The sequence below is a fragment of the Meleagris gallopavo genome, chromosome 20 (genome assembly GCF_000146605.3).
Source record: "Meleagris gallopavo isolate NT-WF06-2002-E0010 breed Aviagen turkey brand Nicholas breeding stock chromosome 20, Turkey_5.1, whole genome shotgun sequence".
Lineage (NCBI taxonomy): Eukaryota > Metazoa > Chordata > Aves > Galliformes > Phasianidae > Meleagris > Meleagris gallopavo.
The window spans coordinates 7,989,378-8,017,017 of record NC_015030.2 but is presented as its reverse complement, the minus strand read 5'-3'; the positions used below and the strand labels follow the sequence as shown (position 1 = coordinate 8,017,017).

Below are 27,640 nucleotides of genomic sequence, written 5' to 3'. Positions count from 1 at the left end.
TCCTCGAAAGCAGTGCTTTTCTCTACCAGTTGTGCCAGGGACTTTTTTCACCTTTGTAATTTAACACATGATTTATACAAATGCGAACATTCCCATGCTCATTCTTAACCCCATTTAAGGTATTTACCTGCTGCTAAACTAGTTCAAGACAACAGATCTAAGTGCCTCAAATTGCTTATTGCAGAGATGACATCTTCTATTGTAAATTTATGAAGTCTCTGAGATTCATCACTAAGGAAAAGCTTTACAGACATTCATTTGCAAGTGGTCAATAATATGAACATGCAAGATTCAGTGCAAAGTTCAATTCAGAATTTTCTTTATTAAAATACCTTTTCACATTCCCTTGAGCAGTAGATTTGTATGGACACTTGCTAGAATGAGCATCTGTCAACAGAAGAGCGCTATAAGGTCAGGTGATTGTGAAAGGTTTATGATACCAACAACATTTGTATAGGGAACAATAAATTAGAGATTTTAGCCAGTAGCTGGAGCTTGAAAATTTCAACTTGGAATGAGATTATGAAACTTTTTTTTTTAATTTCTTGTTGGTTTTGCACCTCTGGTGCGATGGCTAAAGCAGTAACTATATATGTATGTACAAATCCATGCCCTCGCTTTCACTATTTTCTAAGTGAGAACTTTTTTACCTGTGGCCCAGATCTTACAGTAATTTAATCTTCACTAGGAAAAGGAGAGTAACTGTAGTGTCAGAGACCAGCTAGTTAAAGGGTGAGGGATTGTACTTTTTGTTTTGCTTTTAAAATAATGCAACTGAGATAAATAAAGACTTGAGAGATTAGATCCAGGTCCAGAACTGGACACATGACAGTGGCTTATCATACCATAAAGAGAAGGGATAGGTATGAAGCTCCATACTGGACAAACTGGGCACAAATATAACTTCAGATCTCTCTTAAAATCAAAGGAATAAACATTATACATACAGAACTTCCAGGTACAAACTCACTGACCTGTGTATAGCATGTCCACTGACTCAAGATCTATATTTTGCATCTTCCAAAATAACTGTGATTGGCAATCATTTCTTGAAGAATCATCACAGTGAACTAAACAACAAGCATCAGAACTTTCAGAAGGAAAAAGCAGTTTAGCAAAGAATAAAGAATATTTGTGCTTCTTCTGGCAGAAGCACTTGGTAAAGTATAAAATCTCTTAACAGTTATTCAAGTTTTTAGAGAGCCCAGGTCTTGCTCTTTCGTTAGGCTCTCATTGTAGTGTAGCATCCAAGTGAGCCATAAATTAGCTGGCTCCAAGACTGGTAGCAGTCCAGCTGCTGCAGCACAGGGAGTTCAGCACAAGATGCAAGATCATTTCAAAGAACATGCATGTCTGGCCTGGCTGTGCTGAGCTATGTTCTGCCATGGTACAATGTTACTGATAACCAAGTCAGCTAGTTTAAAGCAAGCTTAGATATTTCTATATCCTACTAGCATCACAGTAGTTACTGCACTGTAGAAATGTACTTCCTCAGATGTAGTTTTTCCCTTTATTTCCTCAGAGTATGGTGAATTAGGGGCTAGAAAAGTAAAATTGCATTAGCAGAAGAAATTACAGATGGGAACCTAGGTCAGTGGTTTCCAGAGCCACTTTCCTATGAGAATTTTTATTTGTAATTTTTTCCATTATACATGTTAGGAACATCTCTATTGTTCCCTGAGGAAATAAACTTTGAAAAGAGCCTGGCAAACTGATAAGTGCTGCAGAGCTTTTGAAACAGTTGCAACATCTTCCATCTTGGCTTGTTTTCTTCTCCCAGCTGATTTTTGAGATGGCTGTTCTAAGTAGCATCAGGATGCCCTTGTATTCTCTGTTGGCAACAAGACCAAAAAAAGAAAAAAAAGGGTATGAGTATAAGCAGCCCCCTGTCCTCTCCAGTTATTTTATGATTGATACAAAAACATTAAATGTAACAGCATCTTCCTTAAAGCACGGTACAATGAAATAATAAATACAGTTCCCCAGGGAAATATTAGCATTATCTTCACCAGATAAAAAATGGAGATAAGACAGTAGTAGGAGATTTTGGTTAACAATTACAGACTAGACTGCAATACTGTTGAGTAGCAATATCTGTAACGGTGCATTTACAGATAAAACCTGGATTCTTATGATCTGAAAGTTTTTTTAAAGTTTTGCTTTACTAGCAGATCTGCACTTACCACAATTAGGCCCCCCTCCGAAGCCTCACTAGAAAAAAAGCTTTCCCAAAAAGTGAGCAAAGCATTGGTAAGCTTTTTGACAGTGTTCCTACTGCTTCAAGCTATTCAGAACACAGAAACCAGAACCACAAGAGGCAGGGTGCAGATGAGGAGTCCTAACCAAAGGGAAAGGCCAAGGAGATCCCAAATTTCATAGTTTTTACGCTACATGACAGAAATAATTCTGTCCACTGGGGTTTCACAACCATCAGGTCTTTCCTGACATCTGTTACCAAAGCAAGTCTTCCTCCTGCAAATATCTGCTAAGAGAGTACGTGGTGGCCTCAAAATTAATGATTTATTCTGTCAGCACTGAGGCGCCTAACTCCTTTTGTGGACTTACCCCCAAAGGATTTGCCCCATGACTCAGAGGCAGGAATTCCTGGTTTATAATGCAGTGTTTATTTCAGAGTATCACCTTGTTTTTCATATCCTGACTGCCTGAAATGCCCCCCTAATTTTAAATGGACACATCCTTCATCCTCATTTCCCGTCTGGAGCTATTGTGCCATGTTACCATGCACACTTAAACATATGCCAGGTCCCCCTTCAGAGCTACCTACATTGTGCTGGCACTGTGAAGCAGTTTCTTCACAAAATGCATTGGGAATAGCTTGAGTGAGATGAGAAAGTAGCCAAAAACAATTTACTGCAAATAGATCTAAATTTTACAGGTTTCTATCTCAGAGGGTACGTTCTCAGGTTGCACAAATAGGTGGTTAAAAGTACGTTATGTTCTGACTGAGGCTGCCAGTCCTCATATACTCCTAGGACAGAATCAAACAAACAAACAAACACACAAACATCTAAGACACAATAGGGGAGGAGGAGATATGAAGTCAGAATGTACCAGTGAGGTAAATCTGACACAATACCAATTAGTATTTGGCGAAGTGGCTGTCTCATTGTTTAGATATTTCCTTCAATATGTTTTCAGAAACTGGGACCGTTAAATAACTCAGAAAGATTGCCAGCTCTGATTTCAGGAAGGAAACCTCCTCCCAGTTCCTCTTTAAGTAATTCATTTCTTTTGCAAATACTTCCTATGGATGGCATTTAAGATACAAATTCTTGAAACAGAAAAGAAAGAGGAAAATAACCCCCGCCCCAAAAACTTTGGTCTCATTTCTAAATGTCCTAGAAGTCCAAGACATTCAGGTTCAAGTTACCCTGGGCTTCAAAACCAGTGAGAACCTGTACTGCAATTCAGCCTTTACACAGTTCAAATAAAGCAGACTTGAACTGATCACTTCTATCCTGCATCACTTTCTTGACATAATGCAGGCACTTGCAATGACTCTGTAACACAACACATAGTAAGCAGTGCTAACTGAGGTGTGAGCTCAAAGCAAAGTTTCTAAAGTTCTATGCTAGATTACATTTATTTTGACAGAAACTACATAGGGACAAAGGGATGGGGGCAAGACTAGCACTTATTAAAATAATTTTCTTCATCCTCTTTTTTTCCACAGTATTGGCCGTTACTACTGGAAGATCAGTGCAGAACTGAGTAAGCTAAGAGAGTTTATCAGAGGAGTGGAACCCACATTGTTGACTTTAGAGTGAGAAGGACAGCAGGATCTGATGTTGAGTCTGCACTGTAATTACTGAAGAAAAACACTGCATGTCCTCCTGTCTCTGAAAGCACAGCTCGTAGCAAAACACTGCTGTCTGTTATGCCTTTTGTGACCCTTCTGGAATACCTATTACTGCTTAGAGGGATTCAAATTCTGCCAGTTTTTTGACATGTCACTGTAATTAGGCAATTCATCTGACATTTCAGAAGTGATTAAGATGCCAGCTGACCAGGCTAGTGCCTGAAGGCCTCCCTTCTCTCACAAATGAGAGCAAAGCAAAAGCAACTTCACCTCATCCAAATACTTCATTTGGCTGTGAAGAGGTAGAACAGCTGGGGAGGAAGTTTAAGGCACTTGATCTTTTTATGAGGAGCATTTTCCTTTTCACGAGTAGGACTAACAATTCCTCATTTGGACCAAACCTCAGAATTATGTATTAAGTTAAAATGAGCTACAAAGGAGAGCAGTCGCAACAAAATAATGCTATGAAGGCCCTTAGTAGCTTCCTGCCTCTTCTCTACTCATCTGTGCTGCCTGGAAACTCTACAAAGAAATATGTCTATCCAATCCTACTGCAGGTGATTCAGCTGGAGAATTAAAAGGCTGGTGGGATCTGTTTCTGCCATGTCTTCTAAAGCACTACTATATCAAAAAAGGAGTTACCACGTTAAGTATATGAGCAGTATCTAAAAAAGGGACATTTTCAAGGCTTGACTTGAGAAAGGCTGTTTCTGGGAAAACTTGCATAAGATGTAGAAGCATTCTAAGCTGAATTTTCTCAGGGGTGTTTCTGAAAAGGAGATTGATTTTACAGAGAATTTGAGTTTATTGCTCTCCTGCCGTTAAAAGGAGCTTGTGCAGACAACACAGAGAAAACACTGCCCTCAGCTGACACTTTTTTCCCTTGAATCTAATGTTACTTCACAGATTGCCCAGTTTAGCAGGTTTTAATAGCCCAATTAAAATTAAAGTGACATATGTGGGTAGTCAGCATATTTTCTCTGAAGCAGACTCATACTTTTGTGGAGGGATTTTTTTAACTCAGATTTGGCCATAGGAACAGAAAACACAAAATATTCATAAAACTTTAGCCTTTTCTCCAACATTCTTTACAAATGCTCCTCCCTGAGCTTACACCAGATATCTGTCACAGCCACTTGACTATTTTTCCTGCTGTGTAGGACTGGAACAAACTTTCTTCTGTGTAACTCTCCAAGGAATGTGTGGTATAACCCAGAGGAGTGTTCAGCCTGCTCTATTTTTAGAAAATTGAGAGCAAAGAATAAAAACAATCCTTTAAACTAAGAGAGACAATGATACTATAAACCCAACTGACCTGTTAATATATGTCTGTTTACTGTAACACAACCTGTGACCTCCAGCACTCTGCCAGCATCTGTAAATAATACAATGGGTTGCTCTTATATCCCACGGGGATGTGAGCACTGATGGAGCCTTTCAAAACTCAAATGGATGCCGTAAGCTGACGTAGACTGTGCCATTGTGTTTCTTATTTATGAGTTTCTCTGTCTTTCTTTTTCTTTTTATGTTCCAAAGCCACAAAGTGGATGGCAGAATAAAAACATGCCTGCATGGTTGGAGGTTGGATTAGATAGCTTATCTAACACTCATGAAAGTTCTCCTGAAATGTATGTCTCTACATCAGATTTTTTGAAAGCTGAGGAACAGCTCATTCAAGGCATTTATCCTTTTTTTTTTTTTAATATATTGTTTTCCACTGGTTTCTACATACAGCCTGACCAGTATGAGTATTTCTGAAGGGATTGCTATCCTGTAGAGGTCCTGACCAACAAATAAACAATAAAAAAATAGAAATGCTTGAACACTATCTTTCTAGATACACGATAATTTCATTCCAACTTTCCCTATCCGTAATGTCTTACATAAAAATGCATACTTACAGAATGTCTGTTTTCCACAGAATCTACAAAATAAAACACAGTGTATAAATTACAAAGTGGTACATTGTGGAGCGATCAGTTCTATGTTTCAGCAAATAGGCTGCTCCGTTTAACAACTTCTTTTGTTGGTCTTGCAATGATGCAGAACTGTTACCTTCAACTAAGGTTCAAACTCTGGCCCTAGAAAATATTTGTGCTCTAGCTCAGTTCAAGTACTAGGATAGGACCAGACATCTCATAACCATGTCTATCAGTATGTCTGACAGCTTTCCTGACAGCGGCTTAGAGCAGAAGTTTCTTCTGAGAGCACAAGCTGTTACTGGACAAAAAAGAGTTTTCCTTTCAGAGGCAAGTTCTCATGAGCATTGTATTTCCTCTTCCAGCTCCTTGCCAGGAAAATAATACATTGCAGAAACCTGATATAGGAAACAATTTCCAGAGCCAAATAAGATGACAGAAAGATACCTGAAATTTGGTTAATAAAAAGCTGCTTATTTCCAATGAAAACTTGGGAGCCAGTGGGCTCTTTACATTTAGGATCAGAAAACTTTAAAATTAGATTTTACATTTACTTTTAGAGCAGATTTAGCTATTCAGAAGCTTCAGACAATGCCTTCAAATACTAAAACATAAACATTTTCCTGTCCTCTTGAAGTAAAACAATTGAGAGACATGAGGAAAATAAGTCCTCTTTCAGAGAAGGAATTTGAGTCTTATTGAAAGTGCCCTTTTGTATGGTTTGTTAAAATATCACTCATCTTACAAAAGCAGATGCTCAGTCTTGAAGATTGTTTTCTTGGAAAGTGTATAAAATTCAGCAGGGAGAAGTTGTGTCAAGAAAAGTCATCTGATGTTCAAAGTAAAGGGTTTGAGCTGGGACTCTGGGTTAATCTTTTCAGTACTTTTTCTATTGACATGAAATAGTCTCTTAATCTATACTTTTGAGTAAGCATTTTTTAAATAGCAAATAATATAATCAATCCTCCTACAGGCAGAACACTTGTTTAAAGTCTGAGAATTGTTCTCAAATGATTAAATAAGGACTGCAAGTAAACCTTTGTAAAGGTCTTCTAGAAACTCCTTTGGCAGCCAGCATAAGGAATGAAATAACTGAATAAAGGGAAATCTAACTTTGCAAATTAAAATACTCAGGTTTTTCTTTCTGTCTCCTTTACAATTACATTCACATAAATTTGTGTGCAGTTAGGCTCGTGCTGTTTCTACAATCAGCATTTTTATTTCATTAGGAGTATGATTTGTCTTCACTGAAAACAGCACTGTGAACATGGTGTGCAGTTAGGCTGCAAAAATGCAGAGAAAAAAAATGCAAAATGCAAAAAATGCAGAGAAACACAGACATGAATGTTGCTTTAACTGTACACTGTCAATTTTCTTCAAAAGAATTCTATCCACAATGTTCAGACTAACAAAAGTCCTGGAAGCTCAGGTGACTACAGCACATGAATTGCAGTATAAAACCGATCCCTACATTTTCAGTTGGTTTAATCAGAAACAAAAACTTACGTGAGAAACACGTACAAGTTTTTTGTGCCCTGAAAGCAGCCAGAATGAACAAAAATGCTAATGATTTATGAAATGAGGTATTAATGAGTTGCAGTTTAGGCTTCTGTGACAATGCATTGTGCCTGCAGGAAGGAGGAAATGAGGAATTTTGTCTAAATTCCTAACATCAAACAACGGGATGTTGGCTACTGCAAAGCTACCAGGTCACAATAACAGATATCTCGCCTTATAACCTGTCACCTATATTCAAAATAGTGTGCTTTTCTAGCTAAGGACCATATCTCTACCAGGAGAACATTACACACGTCCTTTGGAAGTGCTGCTAGAGTGCCATGTGATTTCTACAAGGTGCTGACCAGGTATGTCAGTCTACATTCTCTAAAAGGGATATAATGTTCCTGTTGATTCTTTTCTACACCAATCCTTTCACAACGTTATTTTTTCATCCCTGTTAAAAATACCAAGAGTGTTTTACTTGAACCAGTCTGATCTTATTGTGATGAAAGAACAAAGGTTTTCAAATGATACCTGTCTTCTCCTACTGCCAAAAACAGGAAAATAGAGATCAGCTGTATCCCATGCAGACAAACTGGTCAATTTTCCATAGCAGGGCAAACGAGAAGTTGTATATTTGTTAACTGAACCAGAAATAAACGAGCTGAAGATCCAGTTCTGTTGACATCCAAAACATTCCCAAGTACAGGTGCTTTTATGGATTTCTGATGGATTTAAGATCTTGTTACTTTTAGTTTATGGATTTTAAAATTCAAATGTCACATTCTTAGAAAGGGCACTTTAATGGCAGAACTTTAAGACATTGTCCATCCCCCGTCTGCTCCCCTTTATTGCTAAATGCTATGGAAAAGAGATGATAGCCCTAAGCAGTTGCAATTTACAGACTATCTCAAGCCCACCTCCAACACTGTTGAGAGCTCAGATGCTAGAATATAAACAGAAGAAGCTGAATAGCAATCACATGCTACATTCTGCCAAGTCTTTCACTGGAGCACTAACTTCTAACACAGAACCTTGGCAGGCAGTTTGGGAATAGATCTTACACAGAAGCATGTGCACAATTGTGCTTTGCTTTTTAGGTTCAAGTAAGGTCAGAAGCTCCCTGCAAATTTCTGTCTTACTGAAACCATCTGGCTTTGCCTAATTTTTGGCTGAAGGTGTAGTTAGCACTTGGCTCTGAAATCAATGTCTCAGATGGAGGCTTTGGTCTAGAACATGTCTTGAAACCTAAAGAAACACAGTTTTATTTTGGAGAAAGGAAAGTCTACTTGCACAATCTCAGACTGCACGCAACCAGCAGATGCTCATAATGTCTGACTTTTGAATAACCACCAGGAATTCTCTCACCCATGGAGTTTTCTCTATGCTGGAAAAGGCATTCAGTGGGAACTACTAGCTGAACAGAGAGGTATTATGCTTGTGCCTCAGTAGCAGGAAAGAATTTTAGCAGATTTCCTGATTGCTGGAACTGATTTTTAATAGCTTGTTCCAAAGCACTCTGTGCAATGGAAATTTCTCATGTCTCTTTCCACTGGGATACAGTTATTTTTTCATAGTACTTTGTTGGTGGCAATGGGATTCTTAGAATTTCCTGTCTTGATGCTGCAGTTGCATATAAGTGATCAATTCTTTCATCCAGACTTAGCAGCATAAAGGCAGGGTCTGCATTTTTTTCACTAGATTTCCACTTTCCTGATGAGAAGCTATGAACAGAGAGCAGTTATCTTGCAATAAGCCACTGAGAGTTCTGTGATCCATGTACACGAAGATCAGCGCACAGACTATCACTGGCTTTTGTGAGCTTTGGATCTGATGCGGAGCAAAGGCAGAGTTCACTGACAGAGCAAGAACATTATTAATTCAGAAGAGATCTGTGAAAAAGGGTGGACCCATCTTCTCAGCAAGGTGCTGAGAACTGTGCTGCCCCAAGAACTGGGACCAATGCTAAGGGAAGGAGAAAGCTGAGAGAAAGAACCAGTACAGAACTGCATGGACTTCCTGCCCCTGCTGTCTCTTGGGAAGATGAAAGGTGTGATGAATGTAAATCATGCATCTAAAGAGCCTCCACCCTCCCAGCCGAGCTGAGCATCTGACACATCCTGTCCCCTCCTTCAGGAACAGCATCAGCTGCCAGCCTAGTCCGCTGGGACTGAAGTACAGGCAAAGCAGGCAGCAGGGCCACAGTCATTTTATCACTCTCGGCAGTCTGTTGACTTAGACAACTGTCTGTTTTGCTTATGTCTCAGACAATCTCTGTTCTGAACAAAAGGCAACGGCTCCGGGACTGGGTTGGATATTCCCCAGACTCCCAATATGCTTTGACCTCCTCACAGGGCAACCAGAGAAAGCGGCATTTTAAGGAAATTGGCTTATCCTGATAGATGCAAAGGACTCTTAGGCCAAAGTGCAACTGACCTGATTAGAACTAATTGTGAGCATTCCCCACGCTGCCATTTGGATATAGGATTTGATTTAAAGCTGAGGCTTGAAGCTTTTGGTATTTACTGTAAAATACTAAATATGCAGCCTATCGCTCTAGAAAAAATTCCACTTAAACCAACCTTTCACCAGCAGTTCCAAGACAAATTCATCTGAGTTGCTTCCAAAGACAAAATTACTATGAAAAGCATCCTCCCTACACCTCTTGTTATTTCAAAGGAAATCTAGCATCCATTTAAGGAAATTGACATTCTTTTATGTACAGCACATCTTTTTGACTTTCAGTCAAAATACACCTGACTAGACTTTAATGGTACAAAAAACTTGCTTATTGTTATTGGGGTTAAGTACAGTTAACCCTACACAGATCTTTGATTTTGAATGTGCATTTGATAGTTTGTTTCTAAGACTCCTGTCCATTTTTCAAGTAGCATCACCGCATGCCTGGCACGCAGAATGAGGAAAGCAGAGCAGCAGATAGGATAGGAAGTATTACCATTGTATGATTCAGACACTGAAATGATAGTCACAGGAGATAACAGTTGATACTGGAAAAACAAAAAGAATAATGGCAAATGCTCAACACATCACAAAAGCCTCGGTGCTTGGGAAAGGTCAGATGGTGTGCACCAAGGATTTAGGATAGGGACAAGCAATAGCTGTGGAACTCAAAATAAAAGCGAAGCTGGTTACTGACATGGCATCTGCCTTACAGGGGACAGCAGAGAGCACAGCCAGACAAATGAGCCAAAATATTTTGGCTCAGTCACAGAAAATTGCATCAGACATAACTACTGATACTTCTTCAGCTTCCTCTCTAGTGGACACAACATCTGAAATGCACAGGCAACAACTTGAAAAGACTAAATTGCTTTTGAAACGCTCCACTCCATTTAAATGACCCAAAACTACAAAAGTAACCTACAAACAATAATAAAAATATATTTGTAGGTCTTAGATGTTATGCTGTCAAACAGTGTAGCTGACACCAACTCCCCAGTTCGTGTCATTTCCCCAGAGGTCAAGTTTGTCTGAACCATTAACTTCCTGAAGCAGACTGCATTGGCAGGCATTTGCCCAGAAACCTCAAAGAATAACTGAGACTAGTGAAGGTTATAAAGACAAGCCACCTTCTGCAACCATTAGTAATATTTAGTATCTTTCAGAATTAGCCATTAATATACTTGTATTAACGCATTAAAGTACTTATGAAAATTCATTTCCTACACAGCATTTTTACTTTGCTACCTTGCAATCAAATTTGATGAAAAATCAAAATAAATGTTACCTTTCAGCAGACTGTAACAAAGCTACTGCACAGCCATGTGATGCACTGCTTATCTATTTCAAACACTTTTCCTGTACATCAGTCAGGAAAAACAGACGTGATTAAAACAATAAACTGTTACTATGTTTCCAAGAATAACTGAAACTGTAGAATGTTGTGCATAAAAGAGCAGGTGGAGAGCAAAATTAAGGGGTGTTTGTTTGTTATTTGGCTAGTTTAGACCAGTCTTCCAATCAGATCTCATTTTACTACAGTTCCCACCTTACAGCAGATACAGTTGTTATTAAGTGCTTTGAATTACAGCTCTGCTATACCATCTGTTAACATAGCAACTCCTAAAACATCCTTTCAGTATAAAACATCTTGTTTTGTCAAAAATAGGATGGTGGAAGACATGATACTCAGCTTCACACTTGAGCAGAAGGCAAGGGAGAGGTGATGCAGTCAGCTCCTGCAGCTCATTCCAAGTCCAACCTACACTCAATGGAAAATTCTCCAGAGCATTAGAGAACCTGGGCCTGAAATCAGCTGTTTTCTCCTCATAATGCTGCCAGGCAATCCTGCATTAAGTGTCCAAGCCTGTTCTTTGGTGTAAAGGATTGCCTGCATTCCATTGGAAAAAATAAATTACTACAACTTCAAGGCTCAGCACCAAGCCAGGAGGTTGGGATTCTGAAATTCAGTTCCCAGTGTTGTCACTATCTGAGTGCATTGCCTTAAACAAGTGAACTAATCTTACTGTTTATTCAGCTGTAAAACGAAGATAAAATTGACTTAAAAGGCATCACAAGGGAAAACCCAGTAATGTTTTGTAAAGTACTTGGAGACCCTCAAATGAAAAGTTCCCTAGAAACATAATACTGTGTTGGAGGAGGGTGGTAAATGCCTTATAAAATAGAGACACAGCAAACAAAACCACAAAGATCAACATTTAAACATGCCACACAATCAATAATATGGATGGGAAGAAAAAGTGAACAGTTCATAGCCCTAAAATACGTAAATCTTGACAAAGAGAAAAAAATCTTTTCTGATTTACTTTTGGACAAACTATTAAGAATCAGTTTTCACTAATTGCCTCTGAACTCATTGCTGCCAGAACATTTATAGATAATAATTGGTAGGATGCTGCTAATGCCCATCTGTAATACAATGCCTGAAATCTTTGCCACAGTAAGTAAGAGATGGGCAGAGGGGCTAGTGGATACAATCTGAGACATTTTTATCATGCTTAAAGCATTTGCTGTTGGAGATGCATTTGAATCACAACACAAGATCCTAATTCAGGGTAAGTTCAGCTCCACACCCTGACATGAGCCAAATCACTCAGTTAACACAGTGTTAATGGCCTGATGAAGCAGATGTTACAAATATTAATCTTATTGCATTGAGTATCATTGGTTTATATGAAAATATACACAGTTTATCAACACCTGCAATTCCTTAGTTGCTATTTGGGGTGTTCCAGTGTGACTTGGATCAGACTTTACAGCATTTCTCTCAAAACCACTCAGTCACAAATTTAACCCTAATCTCTATACAAACACTTCCTTTATGTGTTTAATTTTTCACTAGCTTACTTACCATTATTAGCTTTTCTGATTTCACTATAAACTGTTTCAGTCCCCTTCTGTACAGGAGCTGGAAAATGTATTGGCACAGAATCAATTTCTTTTCTTTTTAGTGTTTGCCTTATGAAAAGCTCCTTAAACAAACAGAACACACTGTTTTACCTTCAGAGGAAGTAGTTACATAAGCAGAAATTAATCTTGTGGATTCTGCACAAAATCCCCCTCCCCCAGACCCAGTCTATAAAGTTCTGAGAAGGAAATGTATTTCTCTCTATATATAAAATAATAAATATGACCTTACCTTTTAAAATTTAACACTCTAATAATCTTCTCAAATTAGAAATTATTTAAATTTTACAGAAACATCTAACATCAGAGAAGAGTTTCTCTAGATCATTTAGAAGGCTTCTTTTTCAATTTGTTAGAAGGATGTAGGGATCCTAGACCTCTAATTCGAAGAGTAACTGCAGCCCCATTTGGTAAGTGACTTGATTACATCTTACAGTCACAATAACAATTTAAATTGCTGCTCTTTGTGAAATATCTCAGAAGAATATCAGCAGATTTCACAGTGCATGGCCTCTATTTGGGTCATAACCAGAAAGTGTCTGCTTTCAGTTCCTCAATGAGGCAGAACTCTCCCATTATTGAACTGAGATCAGGAGGAGTGAAGGCTGAGAAAGCCTGGGAAATGACAGAATATAACAAATGCAGACAGAAGTTGAATGCCCCTAAGGACATCACTGGGATTTAAATGTAATGTTAGCCTTGGCCATCCATTTTTCAGGATGCTGAGTTTGCAAAAAGCTAAACATCTACTTTTGTATAAGCTGGAAAGCAAAAAGCTCTTCCTTTTTCTCCTGCTCAACAAATCAAACGTGATACCAAACAGCATAACTATGGACAGTTACCCCAGTGAGGAAAGACCTTGGCCAAGGGCTTAAAAGCTGAAGAAGTCAGTTTCTCTACAGCCAGTATAAACACTGTTCTGGCAACTAGGAAATTAGAACAATTTCCTTGATTTCTTGCATGGTTCTAACATGAATAATAAAGCAAAATGCTCTTGAACAATGAATACAGAAAATGACTTTCATAAGTTCATATAAAGTCCCATGCAGTAGGGCCTATGAACTTGCTGTTTGAGGATCTCAAGGCACTTTAAGAACACTGATTAATTTTGGTTGAACACAGTCTCTTAGTAAACCTCTGAATTTCACCAATATCACTTCCAATGTCTTTGCATCATCACTAAAACAAAAAGTCAGGTTTTTCTATTTGAAGTAAAACAAATAGATACAATGGCTGATCCTTGTTTTCAGGAAACTGGAAAGAGAAAGCAAATTTCTGGATACCAAATCCTATACACTAGCTATAGAAACATTTAAAGAATTCAGACATATTGATCCGCAGACAGACTAAGAATCAGAACAGCCACTGTTCTGCATTGTTCTGAAGAACCTCAGTGTTTCTGGCACCACATTCTAATTTTCTAAAGCTAAACTAATTTTTGTTAATTCTATTAAGTGTCCTTTAAATGCTGGGACCTACTGCAACAGAATTGAGCTGGAAAATGACTATTAATTTCAACAATAGTAGGAGTGGGCACTTTACCAAGTGCAAAATCACAGCTTTCACACTTGCTGCTTTGGCATGAACTTCCTTTGCAAAATAGTCTGGAGATCGTGAAGTGCATATCAGATGCTTCTGGACAATTGTTAAATTATCAATACAATTTCCAGTATAGCAAGAAGAAATCTTTTCAGAATTTTAATACATGTTAGCTCCTTTTGTTTGGAACGTACTTTTTTTCATCAGACTACAATCCTAAACCTTCTCCCGTTGTCTCTGTGGAAGACATGGCAGGAGGTATTTCCTCAGCTTGCTTCTTTTATTTTTTTTTAATCCATTTCATTAAATTTTTTTATAATGCCACTCACTGGCCATTTTGTTTTCTTTGCTAATCTTCCAGTAGTTGTCTCAACACTGAAATTATGCGCTGGGAGAAATGACTTGCATCATTTGACATTTTGTTCCCACTCTACAGATGACTAACCAGCTACAAAGAAGAAAAAGAAGGAACATGTTGTTACCCATGGTTAGTAGTTTCCCCCTTCTTACTTTATGGGTATTTCCTGTCCACGTTTTAGCATTGGCATTGTGTTTGCTCATGTTAATAACAAAAGATCTGAATCATTTTGCCTATTTTTATTTTTTTAATGCAACAATGCTTTGGTCCATCCCATAGTCTCCAAAAGCATTCATTTTCGATTTAATCATTCTCAAGAATGTCCACCTCTTTAAATATCAAATTAACAATCAGTTCCAACTGCCCCAAAGAACAGCTAGCCTGTGTAGCTCCAGCAACATATTCCATATCTGAGGAAGCCTTTCACCTCCACTTTAGAAAGTAGGCATTAGGTTATTCCCACATGGAAATTTCAAAGTAAAGCAGTGAAAACTGCATCTAGCAAGTTTACCACCATCAATACCACTGTAATAAGCACTGCTTTTTGTTCATGGCAGAACCACTGTACATACCAAGCTCTTGATTTGTTAAAAATTATTTCATAAATGATCAGCTACTATAGACAAGGCTGTAAAAAGAGGGTGAAACCACTGCCTTAAAACGCCGTATTCCTTTACTGCCAAAGACAAAACGTACATCCTTCTACAATTCTGTAAACTTGTTCTGAGCTGGTGTTCAGTTATCCCAAGTGACCCAAAGGCTATGGCCATGGCCAACATACTGCTGTATTTACTGCAGTATTCTTCACAACGAATAAATACATAGGAATTTTCATTTGAACTGTCATGTAGTAGCACATCTTTACCATTCTACACCACTGTACTGTGCAATATGCATTCAAACGTTTGGAGCAATTAAGTGTTTTAGCAATTAAGTGTTTATGGATTAACACCATACTCAGAATACAAGGAAAACTCTGTGATGAATGACACCAGCATGTCAGAAAACAGAAAATGAACAGGAAAATGGGCTGCTCCAGGAGAGACTTGCTGCCAAGCTCAAACAGTGAGCACTTTGCCCAAATGTCTGTATTCCTAATTAAACAAGTATGCTTTTGGTCTCTGAAATAAGAGATTGTTCCTTCCTACCAGGGAAAAGCAAATTTTCATTTCTTCCTCAGTCTGCTTCTCATCAAGTTAAAGCAAAGTGTAAATGTCTCTTTATTAACCTATCCTGTGGCTAAGCTCAAACAGCCTTCAATACATTTTGGACTCTTTAACGTGAGGACTCATAATAGGCTGCACTGTTCTCAGAGCCACAGCTCCAGCTGGGAGCCCAGTTCTGCACAGACTTCACGTGAATGGGATTGGCAACTAAATGAGAGAATCCTTGAGGAAAAAGGGTTGCAACGAACAAGAACATGGTTGTCACAGCATCATCTAGATTAAGGAACACAACTGGCACAAAGCTGTCACACGCAGAACACAACCTGCTCTTACTTTTACAGATGTCAATGTCAGACCAGTGTCAGGGAGTAGCAACAAACACAGAGTTACTCCCAAAATAGAACAGTAGAGGCCAGACAGCTTATTTACCTCTATGGGGATCAAGCGTTGACACTTCAACTTCAGTGTACTCCACCTCAGCACTCTCAAGGTCAGGTCCTGCCCCAAAAATACCAAGAAGATGTTTCTTTGTAGCACTGCATGCTTCATTTGAGCTGTGGGCCTGATTTTGATAGGTGCAGGATCAGGCCCTACTTACGGCAGGTGTGAGTGTAAAGAACTGCAAGTCTTACTCATCCCTAAGGCTAATTTCTATCTAAAGGCAGTAGACCAAATCAAACCAGATTTCTGAAACTGTGATGTAAGAATTGCACCTAACCTCTTACTTTCCACTTAACACTTTCAAAAGCATCACAACGCAAATGGAGCAGGAAATTGTCTCCTATTCCTGCTGCAGCTAGATGTCTTCTCTCTTCTCTTTCCCTCCCTGCCATTACAATTTCCTCCTTTTTCATGGCTGCCCCATAGTGACATTTCCTACTCTCTGTTTTCCTCATGTTTAACTGTTACTTAAGTCCTTCACAGCCTTCCTCATCACCACTCATACTTTCAATTTCTACCTTGCCGATAAGCAATTTCAGCACTTTCCCCCATGCTGCTGTTTAAGCTCTCCATAGACATCTACAATGGCCACACATCCACCATCTCAAAATGCTCCTCTGCCACAATGCCTACAAAAGGTCTGACAATGATTAGACAGTTGATTTGCTAAATCTACTGGCTGAACGGTACTGGCTTGCTGGATACGAAAGAGCCAATAACTGTTTTTTTCTGCTCTCTTTTCCTTGAGATAGAGAAGGATTTCTACTGGATTTCTGCAAAAGCTGGGAAGGCCCGTTGCAGTAATCCAGACTGGAGTCATATGGAAATGAAAATTTTTTGGAACAGAAAAATGGCAAAATTTCAGTAGCACGGTGATAGAAGAAGGGAAAAAAAGAGCCAAACAGCAAACAAAAAGTGTTTAGGATGGAACATTTGAATGACATGACAACAGCAATGGTTCTGGTGGATCAATACAAGCCCTATGTTCCTACATTTCAGGTGTCTGTGTTTTTTTTTTTGCTTGTGAGTGTCTTTAGCTCTAATTTGACCTGCTCAAGCCACAATGGGCTAAGTTGCACACAATGACCACAAGCTCCTTTCTCTCATTTGATGAAGAAAAAGCTATTGCCACACAAATACAGTATAGACAGTGTTATTTTTGGAAACATATGAATAAAAGGCTTCTACATCTGGTGGAGAGATCTGCAATAGCCTGGTTGGTCACTGTCATTTTGTGCATAAGGAAAAACAATTATGTTTGGCAAAGAAAAGAGTCTTCTCCATTATCAGAGAAAAAGAGGAGAGACTAGACTTAACAAATCCCATCTTCAAGTATGAAATTACCTTTATTTTCATCTGTTGATTTCATGTGATTTTCACCATCTTCAATGTAACCTGATCCTAAAATATTCAAGCAAAATTTGAGCCAACAAATATTTGTTCTATCCAATCAAATGAATGAGTTACACAACTGCAATTCCTCCTTATGTTTATTTACATGAGAAATTTTACTTTTAGATTCACATGTAATAGACAGTCATGTAACACGTGGGAAGAGTACGGCTTTTTAAATGATCAGCTGAAAAATCTCAAGGGCTAACTTTGCTCACAGCAGGTGCTCTAATTCACCCTAACTGAGATCCTGGAAAGTGACCAGTAATGACAAATTAACACTGCTGTATTGTGGTCAGACTATGGAACCACACTCCACAACTCAAATTTCCTCACTGAACTCATTTTCTTGCAGCTATGTAAAACTTATCAAAAAGAAATTAATTCTCTTCTTGCCTTAGTTTTCCACCTGTAGTTGTTGCCTGGTAGATGTGCCTGAGCAGATTTGTAAACCAGTCTTTGTATAAGATTTGCTCATAAAAAGCCATGCAAAGACAAAATGATAGCAGACACTTAGCAGAATATTACTGGTAATCTTCTGGATTCTCAAGAAACAGTGCCCTGTCCAAACCACAGCCATGCAAGTCCAAAACTTTAAATAAATATTTACTTAGGCCCACTCACTCACAGTCTTACAACAAAATATCCTACCAGAATAGTAGTCTCCATCATGCTGTCTTGACAGTTTCTCACTTGTTGAGTTTGTAGCCAAGGCAGATCTGAAAAGCAAATGAATAAAAGCTGATGTAATTATCCAAAACAGTCAATAAAAACAACACGATGACATGCGAAGATCAGTAATTATCTATGCAAACTACCACACTTTCTTAACCATTGAAACTAATGGAAAAATTTCTTTTGTCTTTAAGAAAAACACAAGCAGACTTTAAGGTCAAACGTGGACACTGTTGCATTACTCTTCTTAAAGACTTCAAAATTTTTAATTCCATATCTACACACATTCAAATGTATGTCTCCTAGCTGACCTTTTTCTATTTCTAGACTATTTCCAGACTATTTCCTCATCCTGTTGTTGTGTTAGCAGGTGGTACACAAAGCACAACCATCCATTGTTTGCAGGTGTGTGCTGTAATAAGCCATATACACATGGTGGAAGGCCTCCAGCCTTTAAAAACAGAAATACTTCACCATGACCAAAAAGCAAGCTATCTTACCGAGACATCTCCATGGATGGTCCTTTAGCTTGACAAAAAGAAAGGATAAAAGCATCTATTAATACATAGCACAAGTAAAACAATTTAAAAATAAAAATGAAAACAAAAATATAGTTATTATCTGCCAAAGTCAGAGCAACTTCTCTCAGCAATCACAGAATGAATTACCTAGTGTCCCACATCCTGTTTATAATACAGCTCACTTAAGAGTCTCTTTTGCAGAGAAGCTAAGCTCTCAAATCCAACATTTCAGCTGTCTGGGACATCCAGATACTCCATTTTTCCCTGAAAATTTTGTGAAGTACTGCATATCATAGGATGTTCATTTAAAACTACATTTCTTTACTTTCTGAAAGAACAAGATCTGAAAGATTATCTTAACGATAAAAGACAAATGCCTAAGTGAAATTATACTCATGCATGGGAAAAAGAAATTGAATAATCTTAACTTGGCCTTATGAGGACTAGAGAAGTATCTCAGCTACCCCAGAACTGGGAGCCTGAATCACATCATCATAGCCCCATAATGGAGCAAAAAGCTTCTCAGTCCCCATTTGCCTTTACACTGCAAGAGTTTCAATTCCATGTCTGGAACTGCATCAGAACTGTGCGATTCTGGTCAATCTCCACAAACGTTTGCTCCACTACTGTCTTTCCAGAACCTTTAGTGAGATGTTTGCCCATTCTGCCTAAAATACCTAGAAAATTCAGCACACCTGCAGCTTACTTTGGGCCACCCACATTTGCAAGTGAATTTTTAGCTTTTAAAATCATAGTTAGACATCTCCTGAAGCCACATCCCTACAGATTCTTTGCTCCTGAAACAAAGGCAATGTTTTAGCTCCCATACAGTAATCAACAAAGAATAGAAGAGAATAATTACCATTTTTCTTCTTACACCAAAACCACCATACGGCAAGAATCACCACTCCTGCGATAGGTATTAGGACAAATGCAGTAATTACTCCTTTCTGCCAAGATGCTAATATGACTGGAAATAAGAAAGACACGTTTAAGAGAGTAGGTACAGTGACTGGTGATCATTACCAATTTCTGCAGTAAAGGGAGGTCTCATTTTACTATGAATTGGCCATCTTACATACTAGTGAAGATCTTTAAGGAGAATTGCATGCAAAGATCACAAGTGAGCCTTTCTCTTGTGGCAAACAAGCCTACAACAGCAGGCTGATTTTGCTTGCATATAACACCTCTGGCTTTTGTTAAACTTTTGGATGTAGGTAAGACAATCTCTGTTTATAAATGGTCCTTCTGTTTAACTTCTATCAATTGTGGATCAAGAAAGGCAGTAACACTTGGTAACCTCCATATACCTAATAACTTTTCAGATAACACAAGCTTTGCCTGCCGTGTTGGCAGAATACACAGCTTATCACAAAGGTCAACTTACCATTGATGGTTATTGGGTGGCTTTTCGCACTCACATTAGCTCGATTAGAAGCAATGCAGTAATACGTCCCCGTGTCCTGCCTGCTCATCTCCTTCTTCTGCCACATGACTCTGTCTGCATGCTCACTTCTTTCAAATAAAAGAACGTCACGATCAGTTTTTCTAAAAATCCTGAAGAGGATTGGCCAAGATCCTTCTTTCACAGAGCAGAGAAAGGCAGTCTCACCGCCATCTTCCACTTCCCCATAAGGAACACTGCCCAAGCTGATGTTCCTGATCGGTACTACGAAGGAAGGCACAGATGAAACAAATATCAGTGCTACCAGAAATAACTTTAACAATAAAATATTCTATTGTAGATATTCTTACTTCAGTGTCATTTTAATTAGCTAAAACAGAGATTGAAAGCACAGTATTAATCTTTCTGAAATATCTCTGCCAGACCACATCCTCTAGAAAATACTTCTATACAGCCAGAAGTAGAGAGGCCATCATAAAGAAATGAAGCAGGCACAGGAGGAAACTACATCCATTCCCACAGAAGTCAATCAGCCTTTTTTCTTAAACTCCAGATTCCCATCGGGCCCCAAACTAGAAATGATTTAATTTGCAGAAATTATACAGCAGTTTGATGGTGTAAAAAATTATAGTTCCATTTATGTAGCTGTGCTTTCATAGTTATGTCGAATTATGCAGCTTTATAGTAACAGTATTAGATATTTCTCATAACTGTTAGAATACAACAGTGAACACTAGCAGATAACCGATCAAGTTCTTCAAAAGCATCTTTAGAATTTAAACAAGATAAACAAGTATCTTCACCATTTTATATTTAATCTTCTCTCTAGTGTTAGCAAAGCATATCCTAGTAGATTTTATGAGCATGAGGTGCATTCCTTTACTCTAAGCAGACGTAAATACTGGAATTGGAGATTTAATTGGAGAGCAGAGATCATGCCCATCAACTGTGCAGTGATCCAACTGACATGCAAGAGATGCAGCAATGCAGGATGCATCTGTTCTACAGATCAACATCAAAAACCACATTTCTTCAGTAAACTCAGAGAGAATCCACCTGTTAACCACCAGTTTTTCCTCTTTAAAATGAAAACAGCTTGCATTACAGCTGTGACACAAAACTGAAAACTTATTTATATCACCAGGATCTGAATCAGGAACTATCATGTGAAATCTTACTACCATCTGCTCTGACAGCACCAAAAAATGCATAGAAAGAGTATAATGGTTAAAATTCCACTAAAACAAGACACTCTACCCTCTTAATGATAGGAAAAAACTATCACTATCACACACACTTGTGCTTTAAGAGTTATCATATCAGTCTCCTGTAGCCCACTGCAGAATTGTTTTTTGCATAAAGCTTTTTCAAATATATCTTTTTCTTTCCCATATTTCAAATATCCTACTGCCCCATTCAGCAGTGCAGTTCTGCTCTCTCTTGCTCTTAACTCCTGCAAGTCAGTGAAGTCACTGTACAGTAAGTTGAGCACAAAGGTAACTCACTGGTAGATCAGTCTTTGCTCATACACTGTACCTCCTATTTGCAGATATGGCATAATTACAGGCTAACTTTCAGACCTATTAAGCAACTGCAGCTTCTGGTGCAAGATTAATAAATCATTTATGCTTTACCAATAAGACTAGTTGTATAATAAGATCTCAAGTCAGATTCATTCATTTATTTAAAGTAAACTCAAATGTAGTTAAATCAATTCAGAATACTATCAGGATTTTTATATTAGTGATGAGTAGCCTGTGATACAGATCTCCAACTAGTTCCAATTCAACTGATTTATAAACATTTTGCATCCATTTTGCTTAGTCTGTAATATGCTGCTTCAAAGATGGCATTAGACAAGAAAAACTGAACAGACTTACCTATTACTGTGATGTTGAGAATCTTGCTAGTTTTCATACCACTGGAGTGATGATTTCTGGCACCACATTTGTATTGTCCTTTATCATTTTGTTTAATATCTTCATCCAAGAAAACAGCACATGTGTTATTAGTTACTATTTCTTTCTTAGCTTTATTTCCTTTGTAGAATGTGAATGTTATTGGTGGTGTTCCCATCTTTAAACAACAGGTTAACTTCAGAGGCTTCCCCAGAACCACTTCTGGTAAACCACTGAAAACAGAAATATTTGGCATGGAAACTGGAGCTAAAATGGGAAAGAAAGAAAAAAAAATATATTGCTGATTATATTGCATAAGGTCAGATCTCCACAGATCCCTTCCAAACTCTAAACTTCTGCAACTCTGTGATTATTTTCTATAAAACAGACAAATAGACAATATTTAGCACATTTCTCTTCCACAAACAACCTATGTGGGAAGCTTGCTCATTGACAGAAGCAGGGGTGATTTGAACAAAGCAAAAACATAGACAATAAAACATATATGACTTACACTAAAATAGCATGCTAACAGAATGCAAAGGAAATGAAAAACAGGTCAATAAAGCAGCTATGGATCATTCAAACTCCAGAGCTAGCTCTCTGCTAAGGAGCAAGTCTGTGTGGTAAAAATACCTGGAAGTAAAGTAACATCACATGCATTACAGGAGATGGGTGTTGCAGCACCACCTAATTGCACAACTCTCTGCAATACAGTGAGTCACAACCCAATGAATCCCCCTTTTACAGATTTGAGAAGTGATTGTACTTGTTCCACAAGGGAGAAGGAAACTACGATGTTTGTTAGTGTGCTGGTCAAGGGGTTGGACTGACAGAAAAACTTTTTCTGGAGTACAGCCCCCCAGATGATCTCTGTCTCTTCGCTTTCTGTCTGGAGGGCCATGGGAAGGGTCAATCAAGGTGGATGCTGACAGTTTCAGATCAAACTTGGTGAGTGAAAGGTATGCAGAATATTTTAAGCTCCAGCAAATGGTAACGAATGAGATTTTGTTTGGCGTCTAGCAGAATCAAGAGAAAAGGATAAAAGGGAAGACATGTTAGCCCTAACTCCTAGGGCCCACCCTGTAGAAGTCTGACTTGAGTCAAACCCCTCTACAGCTAAAGAATGCAAGCATATCTCACAGAAATGAGTATTCAAAAACAGACAAATACCCTCTTAGTTCACGAATTAGAAACTGATTTGTAAATACATGAGCTTACAAATAAGTTTATGAGTGATTTTCTTCCCCTGGCACTGGGTTCTAACGTTTGTATCAACTCACCATAAACTTGTATCATTACAGGCTTGCTCTCCTTGACTATTCTGTTTACTTCAGCTTTGCAGATATACAATCCAGTATCATTCACCTTAGCTCTCGTTGTAAAGTTCCTAGAATTTCTCAACAAGATGCCTCCATTTGAATTTCTCCGTAAAATAGAGAAGCTAGCATTTTGAAAATCCTTAATGCTGCAACTCAAAGTTAATTCTTTATTTTCATCCAGCTTATTCATAGAAGCAGTCAATACTGGCTTGGGGAATAACTCTGAAAATTAAAAAGAGAATCAGTTTGTTCAAATATAACGTAAAAGAACACGACTGCGTATCCCAAAGTACACAGAATGAAGGATAAAATAGAAGTTTACAACCAGGGAAAAAACAAACAAAACCAAACATCATGCTATTGTAATATAATAGTATTTCCAAGGAAAACAGAAATGTAGCAATTACCTGGAGTCCACATCTCCTATGTATTATTTGAAATTATTAGTGGCAGACAAAAATCAGAAGCACAAACGTAAACAGCCTTTCAATTAGGAAAATTTACTTTTGAATCTGGACATTACTTTTGCAATCTGCCAAATTTAAATATTGTTCCACTGAGTAACATCTAAGATGAACAGAAGAGTTACCTGTCACAACAACATTCCGTGTGGCAATTTTAGATGCTTTCCCTTCTTCCACCTTACAGAGGTATTCACCGCTGTCCTCTAGAGTAGCTACTGCAGAATATTTCAAAGTTGTCTGATCTCGTACACTGCTCAGTATTGTTTTATTCCTCAGAAGCATGATTTCAATGTCACGCATTTTGGCTACTACAGTCGAGCACTCAAATTGTATTTCTTTTCCTTCTGTAATGTTACTTGAGGGCTTGATGCGCAGAGTTGGCTTTATAAATGGTTCTGCAAGAGAGTATGTATATATAAAATCACAATCCAACTTTTTTATTATGGTAAGCAAAGATATTTAAAAAGAAAAACTAAGAAACTTACCCTTGACTGTTATAAGTGTTCTGTTGCTGGGTTCTGAGGTTTCAAATTCAAATTTTACATTTCTCTTACCCAAACAGTCAAATTGCAAAATATTATCCCCTTCTTCAATGGGAAATTCTATAACAGAAAAATTCCTCTGTAGTTCATATGTAAGTTTTTCTTTAGGTTTTGAATTCATCTTCATCTTCCGGAAAATGAAATGTAATGGAGGCACTTCTTCTGGCAGCTCACAACGTAATTTCACGACTTCACCCTCAAATACTTCTTTTTTCTCAGCGATGAGAATTGGTTTGGTCATTCCTTAGAGAGGAAAACAAGGCAAGAAATAGATCAGTGCATAATCCTAAATCAAACTCTGTCTTTGATGACTGTGGTAGCAATTTATGTTAGCGGGCAGAAAAAAATGGTTTGAAAGAACTAGGTTGGGGAATTTTTTTAAGCTGCACACTTGTGAACATTGGTGGTCCCTGTTTGCATAAAAGATAAAGAAACAAGATGGATATATAACATTGTCTTTAAAAATAGCCCCCATCTGACTCCAGATTTGGTGATGGTTATCACAAGGTGAGAATCTCTATTTCCAGCTTTTCTAGTAAGCCAGTCTCCCCTGTTATTGTATTTATGATGTGCAGGAACAAGCATTCACAAATAACACTTTCTAGTCTAGGAGGTAGAGCATGGGGTGGTGATTCTGGAGGCATAGATTCCACTCCTGACTAATGCTGATCTGCCAGGAAACCTTGGGATAGTGATTTCATTTCTGTGCCTTAACATGAGGACCAAGTATGAAACTCTTGTAAAGTACCATGACGACTACAAATTAGAAGTACTTTGCAAGATATCCTATTTAGCACTATTATTATTTACGCTCAGAGGTTGTTATCATTTTGTACCTTAGAAAACTGTCATGTTTGAAGGAATATTCACCTGTTACCCAAACATGTAAGGAATCACTGTATCTTTTCTTTCCATTTGCTTCCACAACACATCGGTAGTCTCCTGTATGTGAAGATCTAGCCATGGGTACTTCATATCGTGCGTCTCCTTTGCCTGATACACTCATGAATACAAGCTTTTCATCCTTAAAAACTGTAATATTATGCTGCAAGTTGAAATCGGTACTTTTGCTAATATCAGCATGGCATATAATTGACATAGGAGCTCCATTCTTCACTTTGACAGATGGCTGAACCTTGATATGAACTGCATTGAAGGTAAAAACTTGATGGAAAAAATAAGAAGAGTTATTTATAGTTATTTTCAAATCATCCAACATAATACTGTCATCTCAAGCTGCTACATTTCAATCAGTAAAATTAATTCAATGTATCCCAGCAGTATATGTTATAATTTTTGTAATCAGATGTTGACAGTGGTAGCAGCATTACCTTCCACTGCACAGAGGTATACGAAGCCTCTACTGACCATCACAGTTCACAGCGTTCATCTCCTCAGTCTTTTCCTTGTGGGACTGAAAGAATTAATGATTTGGCCAGGCCTGCTAAATTCTTTAAAAGACACTGAAGATATTGGGATAGACTTGCAGCTATTTCTTGGCTTTCTTTATTTCTCATGCTTTGTTGTCTCCAACTGCAATTGCTAGGAGATCTGAACAAAATTTTGCATGTATCCTTGTTTGAGTAAATGAAATAATACACTGTAAGCCAGCTTAGAGCTGTATGAAACCCAAAGACAACCCATCCCTAAGCATATAACTGGAATCCTTGGATTTATTCCAGTATTTTTTAATCTGAAAGTAGGGTTACATTATTCAACCAATTCCATTTAAACACATACTGCACAGACTTGGGATAATCTTAAACCTCTAGTTTAGGATAACTGGAGTATAGTAAAAGATATCTGGACTCAAGGTCTGCAAGCAAATATGTACGTGCCTGACTTGACACTATGGGCTGTCCTTAACATCACAGTCATTAAGTAACCTCAACAGAGAATCATAGGCAGAAGTAATGTCTCCATTTAATTTAGAATTTAAATTTGTCAGTCTTTGAAAAAATATACTGAATACAGCATATTTTGATTACAAACAAACATCAAAATAAAACAACAACCCCCCTCGCTCTCCTCCTCCCCCCACAAAAATCCACAAGAGCTAATTTACTTAAGAAACTATAAATACATCACAACAAAATGTTATGGCTATTAGAATCATAGTATAATTAATATTTTTATTCACACAGCTAGATTAGCAAATATGGAGAAAGAATTAAGAGTTACTTTATTTTCCCTTCCCTTAGAACTTACTGCTATGGATATATCTACTTTGTCCATGATTTGCTTTAGAAATTAACTACTTCCTGCATCTGGAAACTGAAGAAGTCCCTACCATGCCCAGTTACCAGGTATTTATGAATGGACTACATGACAACCAGGAGCAAACATTTCTCTACAGCAATGGGAAAAAGGAAAGATGCAGAGTGTATGTGCTGCATTTCCTTCAGGATACATGTTCTGTACTCTGCTCAGATATGCTCATGGGATATTTTGCAAGAAAAAGAGAAAAAGAGAGTGACCATAATTCATATTCTATTTATTTCTTTTAATCCTACCTCCTTCCTTGTAGGAATGAAAGAGCTAAAAAAAAACCAAAATGCTAGTAATTAATTCTATTCTACGCCTCGGTCAAACAAACTGCTCTAGGAAAATTTCAATGTTCTTATTAAATATGAGCAGTCTATGTGTCTTTTAAACACTTTGCTAGGAAGCACCACCAAGTGATATCTTTTACGTGGGCAAATATTGTAGAGCTGTAGTACAGCAAACCATACAAACTCTCACGTGTGCACACTAATAACTGAGAAATTAGTTAAATTACTTCATTTAAATATGTATATGAGAAAACTATATTTACCTACCTCTTTCCTGAGTGCAAATTTCTGAACCTGGAAAAAAGTAAAAAGAAATTTTCTTTTTAGTTTATGGATTGAGAAACAGCAACAGGAAACTACAACAAATCAGACCACCACAACAGAGCCACAAACAAGTCAGAAGAACAGGTACACATCCAGATACTCAGTTATCAAACTTACACTGCAAGAAAATCACCAGAAGAGCAAGATACATCTCGTTCCTGGAGAACAGACACTTATTTCCAAAATAAAGCAATATTCATCATCCGAGGTGATGCCACCAGATTCCCAAATCAGATTTGCTTTATTTTGCTTTATGGTAATAGATAAAAATTTGCCATTAAAAATTGTAAGTTTTTGTAAATCTTCAGCAGAAACTGGCCAGGTCAAGTGATCGTTCCCATTACTGGAAATGGCAAACAATGAGAATCTATCTGCTGCTCACAGGCAGATTACGGCTCAGGAAGTGACTGGACT

The 27,640-nt window shown here is 37.9% G+C and overlaps 1 protein-coding gene across 18 annotated transcripts; it reads right to left on the bottom strand.

The window, feature by feature from the left end:
• Nucleotides 1-529: 529 nt before the first annotated feature.
• On the bottom strand, nucleotides 530-27,640 carry PECAM1 (platelet and endothelial cell adhesion molecule 1). 18 transcript variants are annotated; one of them, XM_010721525.3, is made up of 16 exons: nucleotides 27,344-27,640; nucleotides 27,170-27,196; nucleotides 25,221-25,514; nucleotides 24,294-24,593; nucleotides 23,934-24,203; nucleotides 23,306-23,566; nucleotides 22,005-22,289; nucleotides 20,107-20,388; nucleotides 19,582-19,689; nucleotides 18,699-18,726; nucleotides 18,175-18,242; nucleotides 17,476-17,532; nucleotides 16,120-16,188; nucleotides 12,572-12,628; nucleotides 5,722-5,744; nucleotides 530-1,831 (listed from the first exon to the last, which is right to left on the bottom strand). In XM_010721525.3, the coding sequence occupies exons 1-16, from the start codon at nucleotides 27,375-27,377 to the stop codon at nucleotides 1,802-1,804; spliced, it is 2,193 nt and encodes a 730-aa protein (XP_010719827.1). In that variant the 5' UTR covers nucleotides 27,378-27,640; the 3' UTR covers nucleotides 530-1,801. The 18 variants fall into 18 exon arrangements, with proteins under 18 accessions (XP_010719827.1, XP_010719828.1, XP_003211588.1 ...); XM_010721526.3 differs by lacking the exon at nucleotides 5,722-5,744 and having other exon boundaries at nucleotides 27,344-27,639; XM_003211540.4 differs by lacking the exon at nucleotides 12,572-12,628 and having other exon boundaries at nucleotides 27,344-27,639.